The sequence below is a fragment of the Eubalaena glacialis genome, chromosome 15, assembly GCF_028564815.1.
Source record: "Eubalaena glacialis isolate mEubGla1 chromosome 15, mEubGla1.1.hap2.+ XY, whole genome shotgun sequence".
Lineage (NCBI taxonomy): Eukaryota > Metazoa > Chordata > Mammalia > Artiodactyla > Balaenidae > Eubalaena > Eubalaena glacialis.
Window position 1 is genome coordinate 54,940,445 of NC_083730.1, and position 22,436 is coordinate 54,962,880.

General features: G+C 38.5%; 1 protein-coding gene across 1 annotated transcript in view; it reads left to right on the plus strand.

The window, feature by feature from the left end:
* ABHD3 (abhydrolase domain containing 3, phospholipase) overlaps positions 1–21,576 on the plus strand; it is a 37,979-nt gene extending 16,403 nt beyond the window's left edge. The window contains exons 5-9 of the mRNA XM_061169573.1: positions 11,129–11,241; positions 15,209–15,382; positions 17,387–17,435; positions 17,515–17,680; positions 20,823–21,576. Coding sequence (XP_061025556.1) covers positions 11,129–11,241; positions 15,209–15,382; positions 17,387–17,435; positions 17,515–17,680; positions 20,823–21,001 — 681 coding nt within the window. The 3' untranslated portion in view covers positions 21,002–21,576. The remainder of the gene's footprint in view (positions 1–11,128; positions 11,242–15,208; positions 15,383–17,386; positions 17,436–17,514; positions 17,681–20,822) is intronic.
* Positions 21,577–22,436: the final 860 nt, after the last annotated feature.

Below are 22,436 nucleotides of genomic sequence, written 5' to 3' on the forward strand. Positions count from 1 at the left end.
CCCCAGGGGAGGCAGCAGAATATAGCAGTGGAGGTGGATTTGGGTTGGATCTTGAAGGCTATGGTATTGAACCAGCAGAGGGGATAGGGGAGCTTTCTCAGCATGAAAAGCAAGGTATTAAAGAGCGTAGTAGCAAGTACTTATTTGTGGAGGGATAAAAATGATGATCATTTTATCTAATGTTTATTGAGTCCGTAGAATATATCATTATGTCTTTTTGTACCCGATGTTCAGCAATAGAAACAACCCCGTGATTTAGGTAAGTGTAGCCACCACCATCCCCATTTTCCAGATGAAGAAAATGAGGCACAAATAGGTTAAGAACTTGCTCTCACTGAGAAATTCAGAGCCAGGATTCAGACCCAGGTAGGCTGACTATGTGCTTATGTTCTTGACCATTATACTGTGCTCCCTCTCATTACTCAGGAAGTGATAGGAATTCTCCCAGAAGGGTAGGGCCAGGTTTTGAAGAGTCATGTGTAGAATTCCAAGGAACCTAGTATTGAACCATTGACTTTTTTTTTTAAAGTTTGGTTTTATTGAGGTATAATTGACATATAAAATAACTTGGTCATGGTCATGTTTTAGAAGGAGAACCATGGCAGGAAAGTGATGGAGGGGAAGGAGGCTGGAGGCTGGGAAATCTGTTAGAAGGCAGTTATTAAAGACCTATCCAGAGTGTGAACGCAGAGGTAGGGGGGAGGAAGGGGAGAGAACAAAAATGAGGGGTATTCATGGGGCAGAAAGAATAGTATGGTGGGAAGTGAAGAGACGGGAGTCAAGGTTGGCATGTCTAGTTTTGCTGACTTCTAAAAGGCTAATATGGTGAAAGGTAATATTTGCTGAAATAGGAAATTTAGGAGAATTTACAAGCTTTTGGTGTCATCAAAATAACAAATTCAGTTTTAGATATTGAGGGTGCTTTTAGGTCATCCAGGTGGAAATTTTTCATAAACAGTTGGATGTACTAGACTGGACCTCAGAAGACACATACAGGCTGGAGAAAGGAATGGATTATTGGTACGCAGTGGAACCAGGAGGTCAGGAGTGGGTGAGATCGCTCAGGAACCATTGGTAGAGCAAAGGATAGACTCTTAGAACACAACAAATAGGAAGGAGGAGAGAAAAAGAGGAGGAGGAAGCTTGAAAAACTTTCTACCCTGAGCATTTAAAGTTAATTGGAAATTTACTTTGAAAGAATGCAGCAACCCAGTAACTTTTACCCATTAACTTGCACAGATCTTTAAAAAATCTCCAAGAACACTTTGGGAGACTTTACAAAGGGATGGTAATTAGATAAATTTTTTTTTTTTTAACTTTTAAAGAATTCACTGAGTTCTAAGTGAGAGGATAAGAGTAGCTTGATCTCTGGTGTCTTATACAGTGCATCGGGTTGAATTCTGATGAACTGGTACCTCCAGCAAATATCTGTATCATAAAGGCTAATGCCATCTAACTTAAGAAAAAATAAGGATAGCAAATGACTAAAACATAATTATAATTATATCCTTTTAGAATAACTGTTTTTGAAAAGAAATTAAAGGGAGTAAATGAATTATAATTTAATATATACTTCTTGTAACCTAATGGATCACAAAAATGAGATGCCAATATTGATTATTAGAGCTAGGTTTGATATTTAGATCCCTTGATAGTCCTTCTTCTTTCTGCCTTGGAGCTATAAACAGTTACTGTTTCAGACTAGAGGAACTCTATGAGTATTTATACCTCACCTTGTTCCAGAAAGGATTTAATGTAGCTCAGACCCAGAGTAAGTAAGACCTTAGGGTAGGCATAAAAAAGAACAAAAGATGAATCAGCAAAGATCAAACAGGAAGGAACCGATTCTAACTGAAATTAACCCAAAAGAGCTAGTAAAGGTGAAATGGAATTTAGGGTAAGCAGTTCTCCTAGGAGTGGAAGAAATGCAAAAGTAAAAGATCTGCTGAAATATGTTGGTGATATACTTAGAATTTATAGGGATTACTATGGCTTCTGCAGAGCAGAATAAGAAAGTAGAAAATTTCCACCACCACATTGTCCTCATTTCCAATTAGTCATTGCAGGATTGAGAGAAAGCCAGAAGCCTTGCTCACTAGGAAATGAGAAGCCTGCATGTTGCCCTTTCTGGGGCTCTGAGCTGTAGAAGACAGAGAGTCCTAGTCTCAGTAGACTGATCCTCAGATACCCCTGCAGGGTTCTTGGAGCCCTCGAAGTAGACGGTGCTTTTTTTTTTTTTTTTAATATTAATTTATTTGGTTGCACTGGGTCTTAGTTGCAGCAGGCGGGCTCCTTAGTTGTGGCACGTGGGCTCCCTAGTTGTGGCTCACCATCTTCTTAGTTGCGGCATGTGAACTCTTAGTTGCAGCATGCATGTGGGATCTAGTTTCCTGACCAGGGATCGAACCCAGTCCCCCTGCATTGGGTGTGCGGAGTCTTAACCACTGAACCACCAGGGAAGTCCCAATGGTGCCTTTTCTTGCTCTCTGCAGATTGGCTTTCAAGAACAGGAATCCAGGAATCCAAGTTATCCACGAACTCCCTAATATTAATGATTACTTTGTGAACTGTAATGTTTCCAGCTTAGTTTAGGAATGATAATCTACAAAGAACTCAGCCAAACCTGAGTTTGTTGAACACTACACAAGGGTCCCTCTCCTTTTGTTTATAAGGTCATGCAGACTTCTATGTCCCTAAACCCAACCAGAAAACCCTCCTAGCCACTTTGGAAAATACTCTGGCAGTTTCTCAAAAACTTAAAATTGAGTTGCCGTATGATGCAGCAATTCCACTCCTAGGTATATACCCGACAAATGAAAATATATGTTCATACAATAACTTGTACACACATATTTGTAGCATCATTATTCATAATAACCAAAAGATGGAAGGAATCAGGATGTCCATTAATGGACAAATGGATAAATAAAATGCAGTACAGCCATGCCATGGAATATTTTTCAGCATTTTAAATGGAATAAAGTACTGACACATGCTACAATATGGATGAACCTTGAGAAGATTATGCTAAGTGAAAGAAGCCAGACAAAAGCTCACATATTGTGTGATTTCATTTGTACGAAATATTCTGAATAGGCAAATCTATAGAGATGGAAAGAAAGGTTAGTGGTTGCCTCGGGCGGAGGGAGGTGGGGTGACTGCTAATGGTGGAGGGTTTCTTTTGGGGGTGATGATAATGTTCTAAAATTGTGATAGTTGTACAACTCTGAATATACTAAAGCACACACACACACACTGAATTGTATATCTTAAATGGCTGAATTGTATGCTATGTGAATCATGTCTCATAAAGCTGTGAAAAAGGAAAGCCTCCGTCAGGTACTTTCCCGTTCAAGTTAGAGCTGGTGAGGCGTCGGGGGGCAACAGTGGAGCAGAAGCCGGAAAATACTTTAAAGCGGTGCTGCTCCAAATGCGGTTTGTCAGCCAACTTCTACTTCTCAAACTATCTGACACAATCCCTGACAGTATGAGGGGCTGCGAGAGAATGTAAGCCACCTTCAGCTCTGAGCACGCTGCCGAGGTGAGCTGATTATTTTTTTTCTCACAGAAATACTCTCTTGGTGAGAGAAGCAGCGTGCTGATTTACATTCTGACGCCAGCCCCTTATCTCAACCCGGACTGGCACTTTAAGTAGCTCTGCTTCAGGGATCCTCTAATCCTAAAAACCTCATTTAGTCGATGAGGACACCACTGGAGAAGTGGGGTGACAGGCTTGACGTCATAAAGCTGATTAGTGGTCTTAGGGCATGAACTTAGACTGTCCAATGTCTTTACGTTTCAGCTCTGGCTTTAAGTCAAGTCAGGCCGAAAAGAGGGTAGAGATAAAGAGGGTTTTCAAAGAGAGGGATCTTGCCTCAATCTCCAATGCCTTGGGTAGTTACTTAAGGACTCAGATCTTGAGAAATCTGCTCTTGTTTCCTACTGAGCTTTTCCACCTTGGAAGCTAATGGGGTAGGAGGGATGTAGGGCTCTTTCCCCTCCTGGGCCCTGTTTTCTGAAGGGGGCATTCACAAGGGATTAAGGACTGTAATGGTCTGAGGGAGGAGGAGCGTATAGCGCATGACCAGCCAGGGCACAGTTCAGTTGTCAGACTTTCACCTTCAGGCACTGCCTTTCCCACACTCAGTATCTTCCTACTAAACACCACTGTGTCCCACCCAAGTCTGCCCTTTCCTGAATGCTCCCCCAGATAACCTCTCCCTCCTCCCTCTACCCATCAGAACAACCCAGGAAGGCTGTCAGGCAGATGTGGATACGAATTCATTGAATCGTGTAGAATTTTCTTCTAACACTGATAAGTCCAGTTCAGTAATATCAACTGCTGTAAGTGGTGGGTATGCAAAAGATTGTGCAATTCTCTATATTTAAACAATTTTTAAATAAAAAGAATGTTCAAGTAAATAAAGAATTTTAGGAACAGTATATTTTTTAGGAATAACAATGATAATTTTAGGAATAACAATGATGTAATAGCTAGCTACCATTCATTGAAGGCTTCAACTGTGCCAGGTGTTCCTTTATGCCATGAGATGTTTAGCAATACTTCTCTGTGCACTGCAGGGAATCCCCGTAGAACTAGACTTCCCTCTTCCCAAGTGACTCTAGGTAGGTTTTGTCATTCTTGTCAGTGCAGCCTCCTCCTCTCTTGGCTCAGGTCTCACCCTGTTTCCTTATTCTCTTCGAGCAGTTGGTTCTCAGCCCTGGCTGCACAGTAAAAGCCTCTGGGAAGCTTTGAAAAAGTACTGATCCCTGGATGCCATCCCCCAAAGATTCTGATTCATTTGGCCTGGGCTGGAGTCCAGGGGCCTGTGTTTGTCCTAAAACTCCCCGGTGAGTCTAGTCTGCAGGCAGGGCTGAGGTGGTGGGTAGTCCCAGGCTTCCTAGGACCCTGGCCTGAGAACTCCTGTCTGCCTGGCTGACAGGCTCTAAGCCACTAACAGACTGTGCTCATTTATCAGTGTCGCTTTGTAGCATGACTGCATAAGCATGTGCCATGGCTATCCAGAACGTTAGCAGGAGCACGGCATATAGGCTATCTTGGCCCCAGCATTGGCTGGGGTATTTCTTGGGGCCCTTTGTTTTGTGGTTGGTTACTTTAAATAATTAACAAATTCTCAGGCAGATTTGGATACCTGGTCATTTTATATGCCTATCAATGTAGGTGAAATGATTATTCATTAAAGTGCTGGTTTTATTTACATATGCACATACATTTGTTTTCTCTGACTCTTTGTTTAACAAACTCAGTTTCCAAAAATAAGATCAATTTTTCTAAGAATGATTTGGGTAGCTCATTAGGTACTGGACTGGGAGTGGCTGGAATGAAAGCAAAACAACACAACAACAAAAACACACTGCAGAGAGCGGTTAAAAAGCGTAATTCGGGCTTCCCTGGTGGCGCAGTGGTTGAGAATCTGCCTGCTAATGCAGGGTACACGGGTTCGAGCCCTGGTCTGGGAAGATCCCACATGCCGCAGAGCAACTAGGCCCGTGAGCCACAGCTACTGAGCCTGCGCGTCTGGAGCCTGTGCTCCGCAACAAGAGAGGCCGCGATAGTGAGAGGCCCGCGCACCGCGATGAAGAGTGGCCCCCGCTTGCCGCAACTAGAGAAAGCCCTCGCACAGAAACGAAGACCCAACACAGTCAAAAATAAATTAATTAATTAATTAAAAAAAAAGAGCACACTGTCAAAAAAAAAAGCATAATTCGCCCTATTATAAAAGTATTATTCCTTTTGGGGTAGCCTACATCTACACAAGAATCACGGAGTTCATGTAAGCAGCATCTTCTCAAATATTTGAGTACAGATCATTAAATACTAGAGAGAAGACTGTAAAATGAAATATTGTAAGCTCTTGATGTTTATCAAGACATTACAATAAAGTAAATGTGAAATTTAAGTGATTTTTAAAAAGACATTTGCGTGCCTTTTTCAGTTTCATTTTTTTCTGGACAGAAAACTGAAATCTTTTTATAAGCTGGCCTTCTTCAGTATTAGATGTGTGGCAGATATTGAGAGAAGGGTCCTGGGTTATGGCTTTTTCTGCAGATTAGCAAATTAATCAGCTCCCAGAATAGCTAGGGAAAGTCAGGCTACCTGATTAACAGGGTGAATTTTAATTTGTTTCTATACCCCCCCAAAAAATTTTTAACGAAATTTGCATTTTAAAACAAATGACTTCTAAATCAGGACAAGAAAATTCTCTTTCAGAATAAGGAGAAATCAGTTTGTCTACTTTTTGGAAGTTGATTAAGGATAAATTAGATGTAGTTCACAGATAAATATAAAATATATGCTTTATTCTTTTCTCATCTATTATGTATAATTAGAAGTAATTTTACTTCATCATTCTCTTCCATGCTTTTTAAAAAGTAACCTCTAAAAAGCCATTTAGCAAATTAGTATTGTTTCTCTCTGATCGTAGTTGCAGTTGAACAATTTGAACAATCTTGGTTTGTAATTATTGTCAAATTATTCTAACATAAAATATTGGGTTGGCCAAAAAGTTCGTTCGGGTTTGTCTGTTACATCTTATGGAAAAACAAGAATGAACTTTTTGGCCAACCCATTATTTATGCCCAAACGTCTGCTGAAGGTTACTTATCCTTTAGATTGTCTGCATTTTTCAAGAATACCTTTCCCATCCTCTTCTCACTCTAAAAGGAACTTTCATCACCCAGCTGAATCCTGCCAGGTCTTCCTTCCTCCCTTTAGGGATTAGATGCGGCTTACTTTACCTCTGTTCTGGAAGTATGAAATAAGAGGATAGTTGCTGGTGGTATTAGCAGCCCTAGCAACTGAGAATTAACTAACATTTTTTTAAATCTAAAAAGATGCTATAGGGACTTCCCTGGTGGCGCAGTGGTTAAGAATCTGCCTGCCAATGCAGGGGACATGGGTTCGATCCCTAGTCCAGGAAGATCCCACATGCCACGGAGCAACTAAGCCTGTACACCACAACTACTGAGCCTGAGTGCCACAACTACTGAACCCCGCGCGCCTAGAGCCCGTGCTCCGCAACGAGAGGAGCCACCGCAACGAGAAGCCCACGAACCGCAACGAAGAGCAGCCCCCACTCACTGCAACTAGAGAAATCCCGTGCGCAGCTACGAAGACCCCAATGCAGCCAATAAAATAAAATGAAATAAAATAAAAAGATGCTATAAAGTTATATCTTCAAACCTGAGGAAAATGTCTGCCAGGCCTACCAATTCAACATATTACCCCCATAAGTGTCTTTGCTGTGTATCCTAGGTGAATTCTTTCTTTAATGAGACTCAAGTCCTATGAAGAAAGAAGGCATATGATGTTTCCTGTTGGAGCCCATCAAGTAGCAAGAGGTTGTGTGGTATAACCACGTAGGTTTGCATATCAGAAGTTACTAATCAGGTCATCTCACTTTCAATCCTGTGTGTTTCCATTCAATTCAACAAGTATTTATTGACTGTATAGAGGTGAGCAAGATAGTAATAGAGAGAGCCTCACATATAGATAGTAAGGGCAGGGAGCAGGCTGGCCAGGACAAGTAGGGGTAGAATTGGGAAAGGCTGTGAGTTCCTGGAGAACAGGGGCCAAGTCTGACCTTTTTTGTCTGAAATTTATTCAATTTCTTCAAGTCATGATTTCAGCAGGCAGAGTTGACTGTGAAGGCCACTTGGCAGATGAAGTTTACATAGGTGGCAAGGATATTAAGAGACTTAGCAGACAAGAGAACAGCAGTGTCCCATGGACCAGAATCCATACATATGGAGGACTACTAAAACGCAGAGCTGGAAAGGTTACTTGGCATATTGTGAAGGGCCTTAGCAGAGGACTTTGGATTTAATTCAGTCAAAAATGGAAAGCTAATGAAGAATTTTAATCAGAAACACTGTCATGATTAGAGCTGGAAGTGTTCTTCAGGAAGATTAATCTCATGTTGAGTGGGATGTATGATTATGGATGGTGATTAGGAAAGGCTGGCAGTTAACTAGTTCAGAGGTTATCACCTGGTAGTCCAGGTGAGAGGCACAAAGGCCTGGGAGCAAAGACAGCTGGTGCCACACCCTTTCCACACCTTTTTCCCTTTGGTGCTTACCATTCCCATCTTGCCTACCTGATGGCTTCCCACTGCAAGCACCCCCATCTCTTTGACTGGGGGCCTTCTCTAGCCATGGAAGCCTGCTGAGCCTTTGCTCAGGGCAGACCAGAGTGCCAGGGAGTTAACATCCTCCAGGAGCTGCCTTCAACCAATGGCTGAAGCGAACTGGTGGAGAAATAACCCAGCTCCCTTGCCACTTGGTTGGGATAATTTTGAGCCTTGTTCGATAGTCTCCCAAAGTGCCCCAAAGGGATTGAGTCCCAGTTGTCCACAGCCACAAACAGCTGGGTAACATTCTTTACTGGCTTCCTACCCTTTCTGACTCACACTCACTCACCACTCCCCTACTCCCCATTCCCCCATCACCTTCTAAATGAACCGCTTGCCCTCACATCCTTGTCCCTGGGGCCTTCTGAGAGAATCTAACGTACCAGGGCCTTTACTAGAGTGGAAAGAAGGGCTCGCCTGTGTTTCCTGAAAAGATTCTGGGGAGGAAGAAGCTACAAGACTTGGAAGTTTATTGGCTGTGGGTTAAGGGAGAGGAAGAAGGCAGTGTCACCTACAGTTTTAACTAAGAAAATGTAGATGTCATTTATAGAAAAATGGGAAGTTAGGAGAAGCATTAGGAGTTTTCATGAAGAGATAAAAGAGTTTACTTTGGGGCATTTTGAGTTTGAAGTACTGACAGAACATTACTTCTAGAACTTGGGAATTTGCATCTGGAGCCCAGGAAGAAGGAAGAGACTGGAGATTCAGGCTTAGTCGCTGCCTAGAGGTGGTTGATGAAGCTGTGAAGGTAGACCAGACCTCCAGGAATTGGGTATTGACCAGAGAATGAGCAGATGCAGGCCTACGACAAAACTTATGGAAATGAATTCTCACATTTGGGGTTGTGGGGAGAATGACAGGAAATGGAAAGCCAGCAGCAGGATGAGAACAGGACGAAGCCATCACGGGGGCTAAGGGAGCGGCCAGCAGGCGGCAGATCGTGCCAGAGAGGCTCTAGATGTGCTGAGTTTCAGAGTTCTGGCAGCTTTGATCCACACCAGCATTATCAGTTCTCAACTTAATGTAATACACTGGGAGAAAAACATTTAGGGAAAAATAAGCTCCTATGTCTGAGCGTACCAGATATTGATTTGCTTACTAAATATCTCATGGAACCCTAGTGCTTTACAAGAACTAGTTTACTTATTACAAACATAAACTCCAAGCTCTGCTACTTTGTGACCTTTGGCAAATTACTCAACCTTGCCAAGCCTCAGTTTCCCCACTTGTAAATAAAGAATGAGGTGCTATTTCTGGTCCTTCCTGGCACTAAAATTCTCTGATCCTAATAATTTTCCATAGGCCATTTTTCTCATACCCTAACTCTGTGTGTATGTTCATGTATATGTGTGTGCATGCGTGTGTACATACATGTACACACATACTTCACTTGAAGCCTGAATAACAAGAGTATGTGTTGGTGATTGTTTATAAATAATACAGAAATTTAAAAACTAGGCAGTGTGAATAAACTCACATGTAGTAAAAATGCCAAGTAGGGATGATCTTTTTCACTGGAATTCTTGTGACAAATTCTGCAGTCACTATGAATGAGCCTGGTAGTAGATATTATTCTGTTTAGATTTTACATTGAATTTGTGCCCCTCAAATGAATTTAATCACAAAGTATTTTTGGAAGTATCTCAGCTTCGTCACTTATTAGCTGTTCAGGAGTTTACAGGAGTTGCTTAACTTCTCTAAACTCAGCTTTCTATTAATAACTCAGTTTCCTAAGTATAATAATGGGATCTTCCTCAGGGTTTTGTGGACACAAATTTAATCATTCAGTAAATGTTAGCCATTGTAAGTACCATCAGGTTAACATTTGTCTTTTGGTGAGTTTTATATTTGCAGATCTCAAAAAGATGGTAGTAGGCAATAGGAGTATTTTAGCCTTGAGTTTAGGTGGAGGGGTCGGTGAAAATTGTAATTTTCTCAGACTACTCATTAGTAATTGAATGGTGGGTGGCACATAACCTTCCAATCATAGTTTACTGGAATATTACAATCAGGGTGGTACACATAACTTGTTTCGGTATTTTTATTAGGGTAATAAAAGGGTTACCAGATTTCTCTCTTTGTTATTAAATTTCTGGTTATTTTATCTCACATATACTTTATTCATATATACACTCTCACATACATTGTACAGACAGAATTGCCCTTTGCTCCCAGATCTCAAATAAAGCATCTGTGAAGCTTTTCTGCTGGAAACAGAGCCCTTATTGATGAAATTCACATGAAAACCATTTGTTTTAATGCATTATGTATTGAGGCATAATCAGCTTTACATATTTTAACATTTTAAGTGTCTGTTTTCAGTGTAGCACAGCTGGGGTTATATGGAAATATTATTGAAAAAGAAAATATTTAATTAATAAAGCACACTGGATGTTGCTTTATCTAGAGTGAAGGCAGTGCCAGAAAATCACACTCCTTCATTGGTAGACAGCACTCAAGATAGAGAAAACAGTTCCCCAGTAAGAAAGGAGTCACAATTTAAATTTTTTGTGGTATTGTTGGAAAGCCTTTTTTGGTTGCTTGATTGTGTTTTTTAATAAGAATTACTTTGCCTTTGGCTTGTCAGGCATAAGTTGTTGTTTTTTTCCTATAAAAAGGTGTGATTCTCCACTTTTTCTGCCTAAATTGACTCTGTTCTTGTTTAGAGACACATTTGAGTAGAGTACTGCATATCTGTTTAATTTGAGGTATTTGTATTGGTCTTGCCCCATTTTCGTCCAGGCTTTCTTGCATGATCAGAGTCTTTTGTTAGTGCCATCTCGAATAACACTGACCCTAAATGGCATATATGTGTACTGCAAGACAGGAAAATGATAAATTATTATGACTCATAGTATGTGCAAACAAAGGTCATTTTCTTGTATTTATGACTTCTTGCTCTTTTTTACAATTCTGTATTATACAAATGATTAACCTCCTGATTATAATTTTTGTGCTTTACCTGTCGTTGCTTGCAGACGCCAAGGACTTACTGTTGTGCGAACACTGAAGACTTGGAGACGGTCATTCAGCATGTTCACAGTCTGTACCCTTCTGCTCCATTCCTGGCAGCAGGAGTTTCAATGGGAGGGTAAGGTTTTTCCTTGCTAAAATGTCCAAAAGGGAAGTGGTGCTAGCGACTGCCTCTTTCAGACGACTGTAAGCTACATGGGCATTTAAATGTTTGATTATTTTTATCATATTTCTCCACATGTGGTTGAATGAATGAAGGAATTAATTCAGGTAAATTTTAATATTTTCCTTGACTACTGGTCTCTGTGGTGAGAAGTATACAAGTACCTCCTCGGGGTGCTTGGGGTTTTGTGAGCCCGAAGGCTTGTCCGAACCCCATGGAGTTGATTTCCATCACTGGGTGGCAGCCACGTTGACCTTCAGATTCCCTGATGTATTCCCAGCCATCCCTACCACCGTGTTCTCCAGAACCATTCTGGAAGCTGAACTTGTACCATGACTTTCATCACTCCAGTTGTAGAAATAATTATTATTGCTCTCTCCAACTGAAGAGGCCTTCAAAACAGTTTTTCCCCAGGTGGTGTTTTTCTTGTTTGTTTTGTCTTGTTTAGTTTTGTTGCTGGGCAAATGGACCTTCCCTAGAATGCTCTCCTAGAAACTGTGAAATGCTGTTTGCAACCCCCTACTCCAGCTGCTATTTTAAGCAAATGAATATTTTAATTTGTGCTGCTTGCATAGGGGCTTTTTTGGACCTTCTATGACATGTATATATTTATATTTATTTTATATTTATATATTTAGGCTTATTGCTACTAATAATTGTTTAATCTTTTTGTTGTAGTAATAGTGAGCTTAATAAAATCCAAAATTTTTATTATATGGCATTTTGCTATGCTTAGATTACCTAAAGCATTGTCCAAAATCAACAAACACATGAGATAGAAAATGCTATATTTTTCTTAATTTTGTAATTGATTTATCTGTCATTTCAGTTTTCAGAACATTTTAGGAGCATGTTTACTTGAAAATGAACAGCTTTACAAATGATAGGCTCTGAAAAATCGGCTCCAACAACAGCTTTTTAGATTCCGATAAACGTAAAACTAAGAAGAAAAGAATACGTTTCTTACATTAGCATGGAAGGTCTGACTTGACCTACTAAAGGAAGAAATCTGAATCACCGCAGAAAACCCAGGCAGAATCTGTGAATTGTGCTTAAAGGAAAGTATTTCACTTCTCTTTCCTTTGCCCCATAATGAGAACCTTAAAGGACAAGGTGCCCAGCTGAACTTTCTTCCTTTAATCATATAAATTCTTGACTTTTTTTTAAAGCCAGACCTTAATAAACAGGCCCAGATTCTCTGTTCAGAGGTTCCTGGGAAATGCCTATTCTTGTCGAACTGAAGCCTCAGTGCGAACTTGACCGCTAGCCTCTGCAGCTTGTTGAATATTAATGTCTTGTAAATTGTTCAAAGGAAGTACCCTTTCTAGTTGCCTAGCACTGTGACATGTTCCCAAGTGGGTTTACCACTCGGGGATGTGTTTTACAGCTTGACACATTTTTCTTTTTGGAGATGCAGCAGACAGAAGCGTCTGTCAAAGATCCTTATGCCCAGGCTGGGTAATCTCCAAGCCTGTGATGCCTGGGGCCAAGTAAGGGTTTTGAGCCAGAACCAAGTCTAGCCAAGGAATCCACGCTGCTCTAGACTCAGTCTGATTCCAATCTCCCAATGAGTTGGTAAACTAGCTTCAAAAATGTATAGAAATTCCCAAATATATATAAAAGTAAGAAGAGTATAATGACGCCTCATATATACTCATCACCCAGCTTCAATAACTATCAACTCAAGGATAATCTTGTTTGTCAGTATTACCACCCCCCATTCCCTCTCAACTCTGATTATTTTAAAATAAATTTTAGACATCATTTATAAAGATTTCTGTAGGCATCTCTAACAGGTAGAGTCTCTTAAACAACAACAACAACCCACCACAATACTTTATTACATTTGAACAAAACTAACAATAATTCCTAAATATCATCAAATATTCAGTCAGTATTTCATTTCCCCATCAGTCTGTTGGCTGGTTTTTACAGTTTGTTTGAGGCAGCAGCCAGCTAAAGTCCACATATTGAGATTGATATGTCTCTTAAATCTCTTAATCCATGGGTTATCTTTTCTCTCTCTTTTTTTGTGAAAAATGGAGTCTTTTTCTTGCCAAAGTAAGACAGCTTTTTGGGGGGGTAACGTCTTGACATTATTTTGCTCCTGAGTAATAACCAAGAAGCATCCCCACCTACTCGGTCATAGCTATTCCTGGTCCTTCCTACTCCTGAGGTTCGCTTCCAACCCTTTCAATTTGCCAATTACATCAGACTCAGAAGTCTCTGACCTCCAGCCAAAGAATAGGGCCCCCAAAACTAGGACCCTAGAATGACCCTTTTGCAGGAGAGTAAGCATTATCCCCTAAATAGCTTAGTGAACCACAGTACTGTAAACCAGGAATACAGTCATTAATGAAGAGTTGTTTTCAAGAACGAAATCTCCAGCCTGAGGTCTCAGCCCTGGGTCAGGAAATCACTGAAGTAGTTTCTGACACTAAGGAAATGCTGAAGCTCTTGACCTTTGGCAGTCTGTCTAACCTACAGTCACTCAGCCTGCAGTTGGGATGAATTTTAAAACACCACATGGAGCCATCTGAATCTTTCTGCTGTGCTGTCATATTTTCAGTAAACCTCGGACAACAGCAACAAAAACAACAACAAAAACCATGAAATCTCCATTTTTTATCTAAAATCTCATCACATTCACTCTGTAAATGGATTTTTTTCCATTTGGGTTGTATAAAAAGAATGAGAGAATTTCTACTCATTTGTCCTATTTCAGAACCTGGGCAATTGGAGAAATAAAGAATGGAAAATATGAGAAACAGAATTTAGGCTATCATCCTTTCTCTTAGTTGGCAATGTCAAACTTATATTTCTGACATTACTGCAGGTTAAACTCCATTCTTGTCCCTCTTACCAAAATAGAACTAGAGTAGAATCAGGAAAATTGATAAAATGAAAGGAAAATATGTGATAGGAGATAAGGACAAATAGCAGGAGGGAGTAGGAAGAGAAAACAAGTGACTTTAGGGGCCAACTGCTCTGCCACAATTCAGAAAGTCTAACTCTAGACGAGGGAGCCCTTACAGACCTGCTGTAGGGTACAGGGATGCACAGGCAACTGGAATGGCCACCCAGACCAATTACTCAGAATCTCTGAAGGTGAGACCCAGACGTCGATAATAGTTTTAAAAACTCCGCAGGTGATTCCAACATGCAGCCACATTTGAAAACCACTCCTTCTGTGATCTTTCATCTATGCCAAGCCTTGGCAAACCACAGCCTGGAGGCCAAATCTGGCCAGCTGTCTGTTTTTGTATAGTGCAAGAGCTAAGAATGGTTATTATATTTTTTAATGGTTGGAAAAATCAAAACTATTTCATGACATGTGGAAAGTATATGAAATTTCAATTTCAATTTCAATATCCACATATAATGTTTTATTGAAACATGGCCATATCCATTTATTCACGTATTGTCTACGGTTGCTTTCAAATTATAATCACAAGGTAGTTGCAACTGAGATTGTAGGGCCACCAAAGCCCAAAACATTTACTTTGTGATCCTCTATAGAAAAAGTTTGCCTGAAACACCCCCATGTATTAAATTAAACACTCAACTGGAGGCTGGGGCCGCCGGGAATTGCAAATTTTTAGTAAATCCCCAATATCATTTTGAAAAAAACAAAAAGAAAACCACTCTTATGGTGGCTTTTTCTTATGTTTTACTTCATAGAAAGGTCTACATGTAAGTAATAACTGTATGCTTTGTCCATTCTCAATATAGCTGACTGCAAGATAAATAAATAGGTGAATATAAGGAAAGAATAGAGATACTTGCATTGTTTTCCAAGATAAAGGACTTGAACACCGGTTTATATTTTTCTTCTCCATAGTTAAAGTCCACAATTAGAAATGGGATGTCTTGAGAGACACAACAAATTCATCACTGAGTTTTCTGTCTTTCCTCATTTTAGAATGCTGCTTTTAAATTACCTTGGCAAAATGGGGCCAAAAACTCCTTTGAAGGCAGCTGCAACTTTTTCAGTTGGTTGGAATACTTTTGCTTGCTCGGAGTCATTGGAGAAACCACTGAACTGGCTGCTTTTTAATTACTACTTGACAACTTGCCTCCAGTCTGCCATTAATAAGTGAGTCATCTTTAACACCTGATGTCTGCAAACTCTTTGGATTACGTGCCACAGTAAAATGTTTTCAAGCATAACACTGCTAATATATGTATATTTATGTTTGCATTATATGCATTTACTACTGCACCAAAATATTCTTTCTATTGTCAATATATACAAAAATAAAAAGATGTTAAGTATAAGCTAAAAATACAGATAAAAGCTCTGTTTTCTTTCCGTACCCCAGTGGATTACCTTGTACAACCTCTAGGCTCTGTGCCCCACTTGGAAGATCACCGTTTCATCACTGTTCTAAATTATTCTAAAAGAATAAAAACATTAGTCTCAAATGTGTTGAATAACATTATGGGCTATTTCCCTGGATTTTCTACTTGTTGCTAATCTTATTAGTACCTAATTCTCCCCTAGGTAGTAAGTAATGTATTAAGTGTTTTTAGAGACGAATAATATGATTTCTAAGCATGTGTTATGAACATAGTATGTTTTAGTGGCTTAGGAGAATGCTTCTAAAATACGGATATTCTCGGCCCCTACAGTTCTTAACATTACCAAAATATTATCTTTGCATTAGATTTTCTGAAATTGTTTAGGTATCTTCTAACAGTAAACAGTATGGCAACAAAGAACATGGGATGTTTCTGTTTATTTTTTGATAACTGTTACCATGCATTTTTAAGGGAATTGACAAATTTAAATATAAAATCTAAATAAAAAGTACAGTTAATTTGTGCATAACTTAACTGAAAACCATAGTTACCCCGAAAGTTGACATTAGACACTGCATTAAACTTAACCTATTTTGGGGAGTTCTCTGGTGGCCTAGTGGTTAGGATTCCAGGCTTTCACTGCCGTGGCCCAGGTTCAATCCCTGGTCGGGGAACTGAGATCCCTCCTGCAAGCCGTGTGGCATGGCCAAAAATTACAACAAAGAAAAAAAAAAAAAAAAAAAGAAAGAACAATATATATTCCTTAATTAAAAATTACTTTATTAAAAGAAAACTTAACCTATTTGTTACATTACAGATGTTGACTATAAAATACTGCTAAAAATACTACAGAATCGTATTTTTATTCATGGTCACTGAAATGGGGGACAGTAGCAAGAAAAAGGAAGAGAATGATTTGAATTAAAATATAGGTTATACAAGAAAAATAACCAACATTTAAAAATAAGTATACAACCTAGATGGGTGGGATGGGGGGCCGTGGGAGGGAGGTCAAAGAGGGAGAGGATATATGTATACATATAGCTGATTCACCTCCGTGTACAGCAGAAACTAACATTGTAAAGCAATTATACTCCAATAAAAAAAAATTTTTTTAAGTATACAAAAATATAAATTCTAATTTTCAGTATAGCAATTTAAAAAATAAGATAAATCTTCAGTTGATTTACCCAGTTGAAAGCTTCTGGCTTAAGTGAGTCCTTTTTGGCCAAATTGGCTTAATAGCATTGGTGTGTAGGTACAATTTGTTATGAAACAACACTTTCGTTTATTATTGTTATTTCGTTTATTATTACTGGTTCCTTTTTCCTCAATTAAGAAAAAGTACTTTTAGAAAATGTCTTCATGTACTTCAAATACTGTATGATATCACTTATGTGTAGAATCTAAAAATTACAACAAACTAGTGAATAGAACAAAAAAGAAGCAGACTCACAGATAGAGAACTAGTGGTTACCAGCGGGGAGAGGGAAGCGGGGGAGGGGCAATATAGAGGTAGGGGATTTTTAAAAAGGGGATATAATATAATGAAATCAAGTATGTGAAACTTTTGAAAATTGTAAAGCACTATAGAATTTAAAGAATCATTCAATAAAAAAATAAACTTTACAAAAAGTCTTCAGGACAAATATCTGTATTCCTGCCATGTCTAATTAAGTAAATATTTATTGAGTAACAACTTTATTCCCTGTGCTAAGTTACTTATCATTATGTATTTTAGGTATGTTTGAGATGGGAATGACCTTAATTTTTTACTTTTGAAATTCTTTTTTTCCAGGCACCGGCATATGTTTGTAAGACAAATTGACATGGATCATGTCATGAAGGTAGGAGAGAAACTTTATGTAATACGTTTATTTCCTTTTTTGATTCCAAGAATAAATATAATCGGTTTTTGTTTTTCAGGCTAAATCCATAAGAGAATTTGATAAGCGATTCACTTCAGTCATGTTTGGCTACCGAACAATTGACGATTATTATACCGATGCCAGTCCAAATCGTAGACTGAAATCAGTAGGAATTCCAGTGTTGTGTCTGAATTCTGTGGATGATGTTTTTTCACCCAGTCATGGTAAACTTAACATCTTTGTATACATTTTGACATGAATTAACTGTTTTAAAATATTGTTCTTTTCAGGAAAATACAGTAATAAGAAACAAAATGTCAGTCATATAATGTTTTCCACTGTGATAAACAGAAAAAAAAAAACCTTGATACTTATAATTTAGTATCTAAATGTCTCAGATCACTTTAAACGTCTTCATAGACCCTTATCTAGTCTACTGTGAGAGCCTCAGAACAAATTATGACTCAATATTTTGTTTGTTCTCATTTTTACAACCTTTCCTTCTTATCAAATAACTGTTCTTTGGACAGACTATGTTACAGTATCTTTGCCTCAAGAGTACATTGTCGTCACTTGCCTTTTCTTCCTGAGGTTTTTTTTTTTTTTAAAGAGTAACTTCTACTGCTTTTATTTTTATTTATTTATTTTTGGCCACGCAGCTTGTGGGATCTTAGTTCCCTGACGGAATTGAACCCATGCCCCCTCCAGTGGAAGCACGGCGTCTTAACCACTGGACTGCCAGGGAAGTCCCTTATTCCTGAGGTTCTTATACAGAAGGCTTTGGAATTTTTTTCCCCTTTTAACCTAGAAGAGAGCTTGAGACTTTATTAATATGATGTCCTTGGATAACTCAATGAATGTAGCACATTCGGACTATAAGGTCATATTTGAAGGGAAAGAGTCTGTTTTCCCCCGGATACTATATAAAAGAAAATTATGCCCAAATTAACTTCCTTGTTCTCTTAATTCAAGAAATACGGAATTTTGTAACAAAGATATATGTGCATATGTTCATACATTAAAGTAATATAAGACACCTAGAAGTGATCATACTATCTTAGGGATAAGTAGACTTGACCTCTAAATTTTTTCTAAGGAAATTTCACAAAGCTTTTTATAAAACTTTTTTTCCTTATTTCTCCCCTAAATACTTTAAAAACATTTTCCCCAAGTACTTCATTAAAAAAAATTACTTTGAGTACAAACACAGCACATATGTATTGCCAAAATTTCAGAAAATCCCCAAAGTATGTTTTAAAAAAGTCACTTGCCATCTCTCTAGGGGATATTGTTTTAATGTGTGATTTATGATTAAACCACAGGTAATTTTAGATGGAACTTTTGGTCTTTGACCACAAATCAAAAAATTAAACTGTGAACTTTTTTTTTTTTTTTTGGCCTCTGCGTGCAGCCTTGTGGGATTTTAGTTCCCCCACCAGGGATTGAACCCGGGCCCTCAGCAGTGAGAGCACAGAGTCCTAACCACTGGACAGCCAGGGAATTCCCCTAACTGTGAACTTTAATATCAGTTGAATTACATGGAGATTGTTTAGCCTATTTTCATTGGATTAAGGAGGTCCAGTATTTCTCTATTTTTATATTTCACGGACCCTTCTTCCACCAACAAAAACTTCCCAGCATTTAACTTGTCTTGACCCACTTGGTTGAAGTTTAAGCTAACTATTTCTTATTCTTTCCTAGCCCTTAAAATCATCTTGCCACATTAAAGTAGTGGACAATTGTCTGCATTCTGAGAGCACAGGCAGCCAGCATCTTTCACATGACTCGAATGGCCCAGCCTTTCGTTCTTCTGATATGACTGTAACTATCAGTGTGTTAGAAATTCCTGACTGTATCCAGAGTGTGAAATTGGGGCTCTTAATAATTCCATTAGAGACAAATGAAGCACCCGTAATCTAAGCCCTTAGTGTAACGTGAAAAAGGAAAAACATAAATAGTATCAGTCATTTCACCTGCCCCTCCCCTTAAGCTCTAACACCTGATCCCAAGATAGATGTTCTGTTTTAGGTGTAGCTGGATAAGGATGTGAGTTCAGGACCCATTTAGGACAAGGACTTGGCTTCCTAGGCCTTGATTTAGGTTTTCTAGGTTTATTCTTCAAGGAATGTAGTGAGAGGTCCAATCTTTTTTTTCTTTTTGCTGTGTCCCGCGGCTTTGTGGGATCTTAGTTTCCCAGCCCTCGGCAGTGAAAGCACGGAGTCCTAACCACTGGATGGCCAGGGAATTCCCTGAGAGGTCCAATTTAGATCATCTAAACATGCAGTTTGGGCCCCACAGCAGCTCTATCTTCAAAGGGTCTCAGTTGTCCTATAGTGTGTCAGCTTCCTTTCCTTCATTGGAAGGGTAGGGAGATCTTACCTTTAATGAACTCATTTACCCCTAAGACTCTACCCAAGATACGAAGGTCTAATTACTGGATCAACCATGTTATCTTAATTAGGGATATAAGATTTAGCAGTATCTGAAATCAAAACACTTCTCATGCCAGGTTGTGATCCATTATCGATCTTAAATCAAAAGGTTTCACTGTTTGAACTCTAAGCCTGGGGGGAAAATAAAAATAAAACAACTTTAACTGAAGTCCTTTAAAGTTTTTACTCAGTGTAATTTTGTAGAGCATTTGAAGAGACTGTCCTTACTGGAGGATTATTTAAATACAGCAATTATATTTTCAAAATAAAGTTTTTCTTTCTCCTGACTATAAACAGAAATTCAGAGAAGGAAAAAAATAAATAAAATAAAATAATCACCAGTGTTTTACCACCCAAAGATAAACACTGTTACCACTTGGGAGAATTTTATGCCATTCTTTTTTGCTATCTATATGTTTTTATAAATCATATGTATAATTTTGTGTCCTTAATACAGCCACCAATTGGCCTCAGGAATCTAACTTCATGTAAAGTTAACCAAAGTCATACATAATGAATTTATAACTCTCACAAAGGTGATAAGATTAGTTTGGGTTTTTTCCTTGGTGTAGCACTTAAGTGGGAATCTTATAACATAATGTAAGTATTCACCATTTCTTGAATTATTTAATTTCTCAAAACAAGACTGGGCCTATACTTGTGTTTTGATTAATTACTCGATTGATTCTTCCAAAAATCATGGTCCAGTATATAACTGTGAACATGAACTGTTATAATATAGGTGGTTGATATAAATTAGTCAGACTTATTCCATTAGCCATACTCATTATGAATATTTGTTTAATGATGTTTTGATTTATAATGATTGGAAATGATAAAGGCATATACTTTTCCTAACAAAAACTGTTAATAATTATATATTTTTCTCTCTCCTTCCCTTCTCTTATCCTCCCCCCGCCCATTTTTTGTCAAGCTATTCCAATAGAAACTGCTAAGCAAAACCCTAATGTTGCTTTGGTCCTTACTTCTTATGGAGGCCATATTGGTTTTCTGGAGGGAATCTGGCCAAGACAGTCCACTTACATGGATCGAGTCTTCAAGCAGTTTGTGCAGGCCATGGTTGAACACGGACATGAACTCTCTAGCATGTAGTTCTTCAGGTGCATTTTGTCTAAACCACCATATAAAGGCAGCTCAGCTTACTGCACAAATCTTAATTACTGTATATAAAGCAAATAAGCCAGCAGGTGGTGAAGAGGTCCAGAATGACATGCAAAAACTACTTTTTGGAGTAACAAAACAACTTTGTAGCAAGAAATAAAATATAGATTTAGACTGTAACTTATGTAGATTTTATTTTTCCTATGCCTTACCAAGTATGACCTTAAATAAAGTAGTACAAACATGGAATTGCACTTAACCAAAACTATTGTGTAAAAAGATTTTAATTCCTCAGGGTTTTAATTTAGGCTAGTATTTTTTTAGATTATTTATTTTAGGTGATTTATGGTACTTTAATAATTGTAATAGGACTTTGGTTATTTGAATGTAAGTTATAAGTTGGCACATTCATAAGGGTATTTATACCTAATGATGGTAACATGAAAACTGAAATAAGATAAAATACAATGTGCTAAATCTTTCACGTATTTTAACTTTAGAAGGCAAATGCAACAAATGTTAGACTGACTTCTATACATGTTCTTTTACTCTAATAATATTAAATTAAGGCTGACTTATGTTTTATAATGATTATAGTTCACATGCTTATTTTTTAAATAGTGTATGTGCATACTCATATATCATTATATTAAATAAATTCTACCATTTTAAATTGTTTCTTTGTGAGATTTTATCCACAAAAAAGTAATCCCTAGAAAGTAATTTGTGATAATTTCATAAATGCATTAGTAAGAAATATTAAAACTGTTTTGTTTCACGGTTTCCAGAATATTGGGCTCCCACCGTTCATACCAATTAAAAATACTTTCAGCTACAGGAAACCCATCTAACAGTGATTTAGGAATAACAATATTTAATTATCTTGCATCACAAGAAGTCCCCACGTAAGCAGTCTCCAGATGTAGGTGTTTATCATTTATCAGTGTCATCAAAGATGCAGGCTCTTTCTGTTGCCACATCCCTAGCAGGCAGGGTAGCCAGTTATCTCCTAGACACAGGATGGCTGCTGCAGCTCAGACATCACATTTGTATTCAGAGAAGAAAAAGGCAGAAGGAGTGGGGCCAGACACATCTGCCCTTTTGGGAAAGTGAAAGCTCTCTCAGAAGACTTGCACTTATATCTGTTGGCCAGACCTGTGTCACATGGTCACCCTGGTTGGCTGGGAAATCAAGTATGTAGACTTTTCCAATTGTAGTGGAGGCAAGCAAGGGAGAGGGGATTGGTAGTGGTTGTTGGGCTATCCAGGCAATAGTGTTATCTTCTATACCATTCAACATCTTTTTTTAAAAAAATTTTATTATTTATTTATTTATTTACTTACTTACTTATTTATGGCTGTGTTGGGTCTTCACTGCTGCGCGCGGGCTTTCTCTAGTTACAGCGAGCAGGGGCTACTCTTCATTG